The 13,076-nt window shown below is 40.0% G+C and overlaps 1 protein-coding gene across 2 annotated transcripts in view; it reads right to left on the reverse strand.

The window, feature by feature from the left end:
• Window positions 1-13,076, reverse strand: part of MBOAT2 (membrane bound glycerophospholipid O-acyltransferase 2) — a 358,785-nt gene that overhangs the window by 14,819 nt on the left and 330,890 nt on the right. Inside the window, exons 10-13 of one of the 2 annotated variants that reach the window (XM_089672020.1) lie at window positions 8,702-8,766; window positions 7,642-7,774; window positions 2,692-2,843; window positions 1,860-2,413 (exon numbers count right to left, since the gene is read on the reverse strand). In XM_089672020.1, the coding sequence (XP_089528146.1) occupies window positions 2,317-2,413; window positions 2,692-2,843; window positions 7,642-7,774; window positions 8,702-8,766 (447 nt within the window). In that variant the 3' untranslated portion in view covers window positions 1,860-2,316. Of the gene's footprint in view, window positions 1-1,859; window positions 2,414-2,691; window positions 2,844-7,641; window positions 7,775-8,701; window positions 8,767-13,076 lie in introns of those variants that run through there. The other variant, XM_089672019.1, reaches the window with a different exon arrangement.

The raw sequence follows: 13,076 nt of genomic DNA on the forward strand, positions 1-13,076 counted from the left end.
CAGACACTGAACTCATGATTAGTAAACTCACACCACGTTGTAAGTGAAAGAACCATGAAGTTCTGCCCAGGACAGGATCTGATCCAATTCAATCAAGCAAAGTTCTGCAATGTTGATCAGGAGACAAGACTCCTCCAACGCCAAAGTTCCCTGCACTTGGCATCTGTTGTGAGGATTCTTGAAAAAACAGGAAGAAGAAACCTTGCTGACTCTAAAGCCACCAGGCCAGGTACAACCTACTACTTGCTGATAGGTGAACTGGTCTGTCCAGGGACTGGATTGACAAAATGTTATGTTGCAGAGATCTGGAGTAAAACTTGGCAAATGAGACTGTTTTCAAATAGACAACCAACAGACCTGGGGCTCTCATGCAGAAATGTAGAGTTAGACAGCTCCTGGACTGGAGAGTCTGAATCATGGGTTGGAGTATCTGAAGTTTCTCCAGTGGAAAGAGGACTCTGGTTTGAGGTGTGTGCAGGACTGGAACCAGATTCTCCAAATAATCACTTGGGTTTAGTCACAATTTCTGTAGTTTTCAGAATTTATTGATAATTTCATGTAGTTAAGCATCATTAATGCTTACAGAAGCCAGAAAGTCTCCTTCGTGAAGGAAGGTAGAGAAGAAGATTAGATTTACGGAACTTTGGACTCAATTGATAACATTTAGAACTTTGTGATCCAGTATGGGGCTTTGGACTTGGGCTTAGTAAGTAAAACCCTTGGATCCATTTTGCCACAGGGAATGGTCTTTTGGAGTCTCAATAGAGATCTGCTAATCTGTGAAGTCTGTTCCTTGGATTTCTTCTGCTGAGAAAGATTGGGTGCTCTTGCCATCAATAGTATCTTTGATGATGTAAAGAGCTGGTCTGAAGAGACACTGCCCCTTGAAGGTGATGTGGATCACCTTCTTCTCATATAAGGGTTCTCCAGTCCAGCACTTTAGCTAAAGTACCCTAAACATATGCACTGATATGAGACACATGCAAGGAATGAGATGGGAGACTTCCAGAACACCATCACAGATGAAAGTGAGAAATTAACTGCAATAGCAGTTAGATCTCTTTTCAGGGATTTTAATTGCGAAACATAGTTTGAAAAAGTATTGTCACAGCCAGAATCAGATGAATGGCATTACCTCCCTGCAAGAACAGAAAGAGTTTTCAAATGCTTATCGATAGGGTCCTTAAAGTTTGGTGTACCCTTTGCAGAAATAGTAAGACCTTGTGAGACAGGTGGAACAAGTCGTTATGGCCATAGGAATTCTAAACAACCCAAGACTGAAGCCTCATTAGTGGAGGCAACAAGGTCATCCTCTAGTTTCAACAATAAGAGCTGAAATGGTCTTTTTTAAATTAGGAGTAATATCAGAAGACAGTGGCTCCTCAGGCGTAAGCTCATCAGTGAAAGACTAGAGCGTCTCAGAATCAGAGTCTGTATAGTTGAAGCTGCTAAGGTCACAGGCAATTCAGATACAGAATCTACAGGGGAGGGTGCAGTAGTATGTTTGTGGCCGCTGTGAACAGAGCCAGCAAAAAACTGATTTATTTGGGTCATAAAGTCTTGCGTGACCATGGTAAAACCTCAGCAGAAAGGACAGGGAGTCCAACCACACCCAACAGAACCAAAGAGGACTCCAAGAATGGAAGCAATTCTAAGAGCAGAGGATAACATGATTCCAAGCTGCAGAGGTTGGCTGTCAGGAGGTGCACTGCAAGCAGCTTCAGGACCATTAGAGGAATATAAGCTGGAGGTGCACTGTACAGCAGGACTGCCCTCCCCATGTCTAGAATTAAACATGTTGCAACTGCATGGCAATAAGGCAATATTGAGGCTCACGGTAACAGCCAGGGCCTCAGGAGCCCATGTAACCTGGACAGCTGGTAGCAGGTGATGGTCAGGTTGCTGGAGGCGATCAAGGAGGTGACCAAGGAGGTGACCAAGAACACATTGAAGATAAAACTGCCATGTGAGTTTTTGCAAGCAGGAGCAGCAGCAGATAAATGTTTCCTTGATACTGTGTGGTAGGAAATACATGGTGATGTGCGTAGAATATTCCACCCAGTGAATGCTGTCAGCATTAACCCCTTCCGCGGCAAACGCAACAGGAATGGTGGTTAATAGTGCTCAATGGCCTAAGCAAATTAATTAGCTCCCGATGCTTGGCTCCACATCCTACTCACCGAGTCTTTAGAAACAGGGCAAGTTCTGAGTCAATGCCAGTAGCTTTTGAGCTTTTGACCTGGAAAGCACTCTGCAGCTAACTTTTACCAGAATGGAGTTTGGAAAATTACCCCCGAGGATGCCAGTGCTGGAAGGCTATTTCCATATTATCCCCACAATATCCAGTCCACTGGGGTCTGAATGCAGTGCTGCAAACATCATGCAAAAGTCCGCCAGCTGTCCAGAGAAGAATCTTGATTGAAGAAAAAAAAAATCAAAGACTATAAAAAGGTGCTAACAAAAAATTATCAAGTCTTTAATAAAGCAGTGCCCTGGTTCCAGGGGTTTTACACTAACCTGTTCACTGTTCCCAAGTCCAAAGAGAGCATTTGCTCCATTCTAGATCTTAAAACACTAAGTATCTTCATGTGAGCCAATATCCCATCAGTGAAATATGTACACTTTGAGAAACACTGAGTTGTCTCAACTAACATGATGGAGCACTAATAGGCAGTTGATTGTCTCACTTACCTGTAAAACTGTAGAGAAGGTTTTACTGATAAGAGCACAAATGGTGCCACAGTATAGCTGATTGCCACTTGTGTTGCCATCCACGTCATGACATCATATACAAACTTGAGTTCAGGAGACCGTAGAAAATGGTGTCGGACATTGTTTCTAATCTGCAAAAACAAAAATAAAGATATATTATGCTGTTAAACAGCTATAGTCCTGTTAAGACTGAACTCCAGAAAATATAGGTGTAGGAAACTCATTGATGGTTAAAGGAAGCGATTGATTTCAGTTATTTTTTCCAAGGGTTGTGCTACCAAATATTAAATTGAGGGTGCCAATAATTTTGTCCTGTCCATTTTGGGGGTTTTGCGTGGAATGTGTAAGATTTGGCTTTTTGTTCTCCACTTTGTTTCATACCAATACAAACAAAAAAAATAAACATGAGAGTGCCTAAACATTTGGAATTGCAACAATTTTGTGCAACTACAAATGTAGTGCATTATCTGACAGAAATGCAGGGGTGCCAATATATTTGACTGTGTGTATATATATATATATATATATATATATATATATATATATGCATTGGGTCAGTTTTACTTGCCAGAGTATTTCTGTTTCTGCCTATCCAGTCCTGAGATTCACACAGCTCTGCCATACAACACAGCCCTGTCTGCCAGGGAAGAGTGGACTTGATTTTTTTTTTGTGCTGCAATTCAGGTCTTCTCTCCCACCCCCCACCATATGACTGGACCATGAAAGTAGAATCAGCTGACTGATAAGCTCATATCTCAGTCACTCTGCTCTCTTTTATCAGCATGCTCCTTACACTGCAGCACAACTTATTGGCTACTTCTGTTGCTTCTCCCTCCCCAGTCTGAGCTTTGCTCTACAAAGACTGCAAAGGGCTGACACTACATCAAATTTATCCTGCTTGAATTAAATAAAAAATTGAAGGATATTTTAATGCAAATAGAGCTCTATTAGTTTGTGTTATTTATATCTGCCTGGATTTGAGATTTGAAAAATTTCTTCAGCACAGTGGCTAAGTGCTTAGCTCTTCCGCATAGCAGCAGTAGGGTTGTCAGTTCAAATACCAACCATGGCACTAGCTGTACGGAATTTGCATGTTCTCCCTGGGTCTGCATGGGTTTCCTCCGGGTACTCCAGTTTCCTCCAACACTCCAAAGACATGCTGTCTAAATTTGCCCTAGTATGTGTATGTGAGTTAGGGACCTTAGATGGTAAGCGCCTTAAGGGCAGGGCCTGATGTGAAAAAACAGTATTTATGTTTAGCACCGCATAAATTGATGGCGCTATATACGGTAAGAGAGACAATACCAAACTTAATATGCTCTCTCACTGTGACACCAATGCAAAAAAATATTTATATATGCTTTGTTGTTCAGCCAAAAAATCAAACAGGGATGTTGAAGATGACTATTCCCACTTGTGTCAACCCTAAAAATATTCTTTAAAACTTCTGTATAATACCGTATTGGTTTACTCTGTACAGTTAACATCTAATTATTATACTGTGGAATGTTATGAAATGCTATTTCATAAACAAACACAGAACAGATATAGTATCAAGACATTGTACACTCTACAAATAAACTATATGGCCAAAAATATTTTAGATCCCTGACCAACACACCTATACCTATGATAGCTATCCCATTCCAAAACCACAAACAATAAAAAATGGAGCTGCCCCCATTGTGTCCGTATCCGCCTCCACTCTTCTAGAAAGGCTTTTTTACAGGAGTATGTTTGTGAGGTCAGGTATGAATGCTGGACAATAAGACATGGCTTGCATTGATGTCAAATTCATCTCAACAGTGTTCAGTAGGGGTAAGATCTGGACTTCGTGAAGGCCATTTGAAATCCAACACACAAAACCTGTCACGCCATGTGTTACATGTTAATAAGATACATGTACAGTTGTGTTCAAAATAATAGCAGTCAGACATCACTAACCTGATCAATCACTGTTTTTGGAAGAAATTATATTTCTACATGGCAAATAATTTACTAGCAGGTGTAGTAGAGTAATAGAAATCCAGCAGACCCAACAGTCATGACATGCATGCTGCTGATTCTGTGTAATTGAATCACTAATTGAAAGGGGCATGTTCAAAATAATAGCAGTGTGGAGTTCTATTAGTGAGGTCAATCATTCTTTGAAAAATATGTGGCAATTATTGCCCTTATTTAAGGAAGGAAGGCAGCAAATGTTGTCAATGCTGGTTACAGTGCATTTCTCTCTGAAATTCTGAGGAAAATGGGTCGTTCCAGACATTGTTCAGAAGAACAGCGTACCTTGATTAAAAAGTTGATTGGAGAGGGGAAAACAAATGATAGGCTGCTGTGGAACTGTGGAATGTAGTCCAATCATCCTGGGCTGGAATACCTGTTCACAGGTGCCAGAAGTTGGGTGACTCCATGCAACACAGATGTACAGCAGTTCTCAGAAACAGTGCTTATACAACTAAATATTAATTAAGTGATTCAAAGGAAAGCAAAATCTTCAAACATTTTTCAGTTTATATAGTGAATGTTTGAGTTTGTAAAGAAGAATACAAACACTGCTATTTTATTGAAATGTCTAATATTCACTTTTCTTCAATTTATTTAGAGGAACAACACAAATTTGATATATTTTTCTTCATGTTCTGATTTGGAATAGAATGTGTAGTGTTCCCAATGCATATGTGTGTATGGAAATAAAAGCTATTAGAAGGATTTTGAGCTTTATTCACTTTTTTCAACACACTGCTATTATTTTGAAAACCAACTGTAAGGGTAGGTTAATATGATACATGTAAGACTAGGTGAGGCCTACCCCAGGGTGGGTTGTTTTGCTACACTAGGCACCTGCAACAGGATCTCCACTTCACATATGGAGTACATATAGGGTACCTTTGCTCTGTGCCATTTTTCCTGGGACAAGGCTGAGGCCACTGTGGGGGAATACTCCACCTTAAAGGTTCCTAAAGGTTCATGTTTTTTTACCTTCATGTATTCTATGCATGAAGGTAAGAAACCTTCTGTGAGCAGTGACCTTCCCCCCAGCCACCCCCCCCCCCCCCCAATTCTTACCTGAGCTCCCTCCAATCCAGCAACGTTCATGACAGACTCTGCTGTCTGGGGACTCTTTCTCCTCATTGTCAATCACAGCCAGTCAGCCAATGAGGAGACAATGAGGCTGGGGCCAAGCCTCGGCTCTATGTGTCTAATGGAAACATAGAGCAGTGGCTCAGGGACGAGTACACAGCGGTGTCTCCAGAGCAGGGGAGGACTGACCATTCGGAAACTCGGGCACCGCCCGAGGGCCCAAGGTCAGTAGGGGGCCCCATGAGATGCCCCTGGTACCTTTTTCATAGGCTTTTTTGAGTTTGGGCTAGGACACAGGGGCCCCATGATCCCCTATTGCCCGGGGGCCCCATGAGTTGTCAGTCAGCCCCTGCTCCAGAGTGAACGGCTTTCTCTGGGGGCAATACTCGAGGGAGAGGAACCAAGAGCGCCGGCTGGGACCAAAAAGAAGAGGATCAGGACTGCTCTGTGCAAAAGCACTGTACAGAGCAGGTAAGTATAGACATGTTTGTTATTAAAAAAAAAACAAAGCTGTAGTGTCACCTTAGGCTGGGCCTCTACTCTTAGAGATGAACATACATTGTGTACACTTGCACCATAACTGTTCACCAGATAACCCTTAGGTCCCCATGGCAATGTACACTCTCCCTGTAGACTTGCAATTAGGAGGGACACTCTGAGCCTTGTCCACATTCACCTGACCAGCATTTTCCACTATCGTTTCCAGTAGTGGAATAGAGCTCCACTGTGCACCTGGCACATGCTCCATATATGCACTTGACTTGACTCTTGGACTTCTGTACCTCTGTACAGGATGGAGACCCCTGCAGTTCTACTCTGCTCCCTTTGCTATGGGAGACAGATCACTGGCAAAAGGCGTGCCAACAACATCTCCCTTGCTGCTAGAGGACATTCCACCTGTAACAGGTATACGCTACCGACAGGCTGCATTAACTGACGGTAGACTTCTGTTATCCATGGCAAACATTTGCTGTACTGCACCAGGATGACTCTTAAGTGCTGTCTCTTTATACCCCAATATGCTAGTGACCCAAGCTGTGCAAATATGCCTGTTGCTTGCTCTGCACTCCTTTAAATAACTTCAGACCAGGAAGAAGGCAAAGTTTCAACTCTTTACTTAAGAAAAGACTCTGAGCCTACAAAGTCAACAGTATAGTCAGTTCTTGTCCCTACATCCCTAATCCTAACTCAGGCTATGTGCTGCCTTAGCATAACTGCAAAAAGGTGAAGTCGATGTACTAAAAGGTCCATAGATGGTATCCTCCAGTGGCCGGTGTCTTAGGAGCGAGCCCCAGGACCCAATGACCTCTCACATCATGGCAGGCTCCCAGAAATTAGCATAGTGGTGTGCTACAACTTCCCAAGAAGAAGAGCTCAGCTTCAGGCTCTCAGCTCCGGAACACTGCCCTTCATTTATAGACACAGAACCAGTTAGTCAGGCCCAAAGAAACCCACCAAGCAAAAGACCCAGGAAAAACATTAACCCTAACTCCCCTGCTACATTGCAACCTGCTTACATACAGCCTAGAAAACATCAGATAACTGACTTATTTTAAGTGGAACTAGAAGATGTTCATTTTAAATAAAACATGCTCCATTTGTAAACTCTCAAGTCTGTAAAACATATTTTATGGATGTGTAGTTCAGCACACCCCATACAAGTCCCATGACCCCATACCTAGGTGTCTATTCTTCAGCATTTAAAGTCTGGCAAAGCCAAAAAAGAAGAACAAAGGTGGATAAACAAAATGGAGAAGTGTTTTGACCTGAGAGAAATACAGGTTATAATGTATATTAAAGGGCTGGGCTTGTGGGCAAATAAATTCTATCTGGATCATCTTTACTTACATTTCGGGCTGCCAGTGTCATCAAACTGCCAGTGAAGAAGGTCATGTAATATCCTGGATATACGCCGTGCCATATAGCTGATAGTAGAAAAGTTTGAGCTGTAGGACTGTAGGTGGCTCTCTCATAACATACTCTGAGGAGCAAAGGACATACAGTTATTCCCAATAATACCTCACAAATGATTAACCTCAAGAACAGTTATGCCCCTTTCACATGGGTGTCGTCCGGTCGTATCATCGGGATCCATGAACAGATCCTCTGCTAAATCAGAGCAGAATGAGACGGAAGTCACTTTTGTGACATCTTTGGCGGTTTAGTGTTTAGGTCCAATTATGGAAAGGAGCTTTATAGACGTATATTAGATTATGGGTGGCTGGATGTAAAAGGAGTTGTGTCGGTTTACATCAGACTAACATGTCACGTTTGGGTTGGGAAAAAAAGGACAAATATGCAGACCTTTTCCATTTTTTTTCCTGACCTTTACAGACTTGGAGGTAAGTGAATGTAAATGGACACATGTTCGATTACATCTGCCTGGCCACAGACCTACACAGAGCATCCGATCAGGTTTGTTTGAAAAACTGACAGGTAGTTCTAAACCGATTACCTGTGTGGAAGGGGCTCTTGCTAAACATTACACATTGGTGCTTGTCTTTGAAATTATGCACTATGAAGTCTTAGCTTTGTGGAAGATAAATTCTCTCTCCAGCAGCATGGCCTAGCGATGTGTCTGCATCCATCTTAGCATCCATGCACTTGGCAAAGCATCATTGTACTTTACTCCAAGTTGCTGAATAAGCGTTTCACTTCTCCAAGCATTCTGTACATTTAAAAGGAACTTTACACCATCGCAACCCAACAAGCAAAAGGAAATGAAATTGCTTTTGGGCTCATTTATAAAAGCTATAAAAAAAATAGTTCTAGTGTATCTCAGAAAATGGATACATTCTAAATAGTGGATGTTTTTATAAATCAGACTTCTTTGTACATGTTTGGTGTATATATAGTAGAAAAATATGGCTGTAGAAATGCAATATAGAGAAACAAAAAGCTGGCATACCTCTTGAGCCACAGTGCGGTCTGTATGTTCCAGTTATCAATAAACATCTTAAAGCTTGTTGAAAACTGAAATGAAAAATGCCATTAGCGATAGCAAAATACGTCCCTCTTCTGTCTTTATCAAAGAAATTACATATTACTGAAGTACCTAATAACTGAGTTAAGGGGACATGTGTGAATGAGACTTAAAAATTTAGAAGAATAGAGATGCAAAACAGAGTAGGAAAGTGAGGCTAGGTTTACACAGGCAGCAGCCTGGCTGCCCCTCTGAAAAGCAATCCACGGTGAACTGCTTTTCAGAGGTGTTTTTCTCATACTGTAATTGCCACACCACTCCATGCACTTGAAGGGTAGAGCTTGGCACTGGACTGTCTGCTGAACATGACACGGGGGGGAATTTTTTCTGCAGCCATGGCATGTTTACAAACTCATCCAGCTGTCTTTTCAGCTTAAGGGGGTGGTAGGGGAGAGGGGGGGCAGTAAAGACACAACTCAATCATTTGTTTTTATCGCCTACAAGTGTCAACAAGCCCTTCGTTTGTCATAAAATGGTAGCTGCTACAGTCTCAAATACAGATATTCCTAAGTATCTCAAAGTAACCAATAATTCAAAACAAATAAGAGACTCCTGCGCTTCCCAAATGATAAAGTAATGCATCCACAATGATTACCAAACATTTGGATAATATTGACTAAAAGCGTGTCAAAAAACTGCTGTGCTGCCAAAAAAAAAATAACAGATTAATATGAATTTAGTGTCTGAAGAAGCCAGGTGAAGTCACTTCCATTTTCGGCAGAGACCGGAAGAGTAGTGAGGAGAAACAGCAGTTCATTCATTATGTGTATTAGACACCTTTGAGTGTCCTGTATTTATGAGTGCATTTCTGGCAAAAAATGTGAACTTTTATCTTAAACAGTTTTACATTGTGGGCTATTGTATTATGTTCCTTTGAGCAACATTACCAGCTCACAGCAGAAGGGGAGCTTCTTAAAGAAACCCACTCAGTTATAGGTGGAAGATCAAGCGTGGCACTAATTTCTGGGATTGGCACTTATATAAGAAGGTCTGCTGTTGCATGTTTGGACTTTTGGATTTACAGCACTGGGATTGTGGACTTCGTTATCAATATTAGTGTTTTGAAGCTACACATTTACTTTTTAAAAATTGTTTCTGGAGGTTTTTTTTTTTATGTTTTGTGCAAGATGGCCATTGATTGGTATTATTTGAATAAGGATGTTTTAATCATAATTATTTAAGGGTTGCACTTTACTATTTTTTTCTTTATTTGAGCAATATTACGTGTTGATTTGTATAATTAAATTTATCCAATTGCTTATGTGAACCCTTTTAGAAGAAATTAACATAATCTATATATTTCCAGTGGCCCAAAGCATACATCTCTTGGTTCTAGATGAATTTTGATTTTCAATATACCATAAAATACGGTATACAGAATATGGTATAGCCCATCCCCATAGCTGTGCCAAAAGTCTGAAGACAGAAGAAATTGGCCTTCCAAAAAAAAGTTGGGTGAGTATGGACTAAAAGCCTTCCAAAATAAACTCTTTTAAACTTGTATTAAACAAATAAAGCAATTTCTTTGCTTGTAGGAACAATGTAATAGCTTCACAAACTCTTTCATAGTCAATATTAATATATACGTAGGGATGTAACATCCAAAGTGCCTAAAATGTAGTCCCTCAACCAGGACATAGAGGATAAATGTAATGAACATCCAGTAATGTCTTTCAATGCAGGGATAGCAACTACATACTACTGTAAAAAAAAATAAATAAAAAAAAAAAAAATATATATATATATATATATATATATATATATTGGAGATTAGATATTAAAGACCATATCTCTGAGAAAATGGAACATCTAGGGGCATTGTTAAGATCCTTCTGGATTTTAGGTAGATTTTCGAATACTGGAATTTTTGATGTTTTGTTAGTAATAAAGTTTTATTCAGCTTTCTTGAGAATTCCTAAATCATTCCCTTTATGGGTTATTGTATTTAAACCCGAACACTATACCTTCCCTTTATCTGCTGGGAGTATAAACAAATTTTAATTTTTGGATAGAGATCTCACCGCTTGCCCTTCTTGTCTATTTAAATTGCCATCCTTACTTTGGCTTGTATCCAAATTCTTGATGACTCCAACTGTTAATTCCCAAAATGCTGCTAAACCAACTCCAATCTCTAATTTTGTTTAAAATATAGATTTAGGTTTCAGTATAGCATGTTTGTCACCCCTCAGGGTATTTGATTCAATTGGATTTTTTAGATAATAATTTTTTAACACATAATTTTCTTAGAAAGTGTTCACTTGTATGAATGTGTTGACATTGTTTAACTTTCAAACCAGAGCATTTTTTACATGCATTCTTTTTTTTATAAAAGGAAAAAAAAATCAGGAACAGTACAATGTGTACATTCTAGGGGTGAATAAGATACAAGTTACACTTTATGGTAAAAACTCTAATGGTATAGAGACATTCCAGCAACAAACTGAACAAAAGCATCAGCGGCAGCTAAGCTACCATGTCCACAAAGATAGGGGATGGGTCAATGAGGCATAATCAAGATGGCATACATTTTTAGTTTATCTTAAATAAGTGGGGGTAATAAATGAAGGGAGCTGCTACTGTAGCTGGTAGGGGAGGTGAGGGAAGTATGATCAGACTTACTATTAGGCCAGCTTTTGAGAGAGAGGTGTGGGGGGTGGGAGGATGTAGCTAAGTCCAGAGAGAAAAAAAAGAATAGAGTAGAGCCCAGGGGGCATGAGAAACAGAGGGAGCCAGGAAACCCATCCTGGGTAGAGGATAAAAAAAAAAGAATAAAAAAGTAACGGGGGGGGGGGGGGGGAGGGGGGGAAAGGGAGGAATTAGGGTGGGATGGGAAGGAAAAGAGGGAGGGCAGGAAAGAGCATTTGGAAAAAGACTGATGGAGGGGGTCAGTTATTTGATGTGTACTGGGGAAGGCATCTGCTTAGGACAAGATAGAGTAGGGCTGGCAAGAAGCTGTCTATATTCTTTATTGAAGGAGAAGTTGATCCAGTAGAACCACATGATCTGGAACTTAGTTTGTCCCTTTGAGGGGGCTATTCAGGTCTTCAATTAGTAACTGTAAATTTTAAACATTTATTTAGTAACTTTTTAAAGCATCTGTTAGATTATATAAGGTTAGGTTAAAAATATCATAGTGGTTGTTGCCTGTTGAACTATTTGTTCGGAGTTACAAATTCCTCTCCTTTCCTTCCTTCTTTGTCCAACCTAGCCCTAAAAATTCCCCACACTGTTAAAAACAAGAGCAGTAAGCAGAAAGGAGGCATACTGCATATTACAGGGGGCTTCACGCATTTGTAATGTAAGGCTTTCAAATGCAGCAAAACAAAACAAAGCATTTCTACCAGGACAAAAAAAATTTTGTTTAAAGATCTAATAACCTGCAATACAAAAGGGGCCATCTATTGCATACAATGCCCTTGTAACAAACAGTATATAGCACACACTAAATGGGAAATTATGATACACAAGAGGGAACATGTGCATGGTATTTTAAAGCAAAGGACAAAGTATCTGTCGTATGACCATTATAAGCAATATAAGTACAGGATTCTGGTCCATAAATCCATAAAGATACAAGGAGGAGACTTTGAGAAATGGATGCCCAGAGCAGAGACAAGATGAATTTTTAATAGGAATTCACTGTGGGGTGTAAATGTTGAGGTTTAATTTTTTGCTTTTAATTATTGGATTGTTTAAATACTTTATTTAAACATTTTTTGTATTTTTTTTTTTTTTTTAAATCTTAACATATATTTTCAATAATACCTGGCCACAGACAGATTAAATGTTTGTTTTTAAAGGACACTTTCCACTTAATGTTTATTTAAGATTTGCATCGAGGGAGGCCCAAATTATAGCTTGTGTTCTGATTAATGAAGGAGAGCCAAGCAATTCATACCATGGTAGTCTATGAAAACCAAAGATTCTATACATTGCAGTAGGCTGACACTGCCAGAGTTAGCTGTCATCTCTCACTGTATAATTGCAGAAAAAACATGGGATAGATAGATAGATAGATAGATAGATAGATAGATAGATAGATAGATAGATAGATAGATAGATAGATAGCAAATGGATAACTTTTAAGAAAAATGTAAGATATATAGTTGGAAAACTGAAGACTGGTATAGATTGTGGGGGAAACACTGCTTATTTCAACCCTATCCCTGCCTCTTTTTTTTACCTGTTTAAATGCTAAATTAGCCAAGCAGGGATGAGTGACTGGTTGTTAGGACGCCGGTGGTTTCGGGAACCCTGACAAACAGTATCCCTTAGCAGAAGCTGTAACATTTAGCAGTGG

Source organism: Staurois parvus, unplaced genomic scaffold (assembly GCF_062004578.1).
Source record: "Staurois parvus isolate SC_StPar_1 unplaced genomic scaffold, SC_StPar_1.0 ptg000118l, whole genome shotgun sequence".
NCBI lineage: Eukaryota > Metazoa > Chordata > Amphibia > Anura > Ranidae > Staurois > Staurois parvus.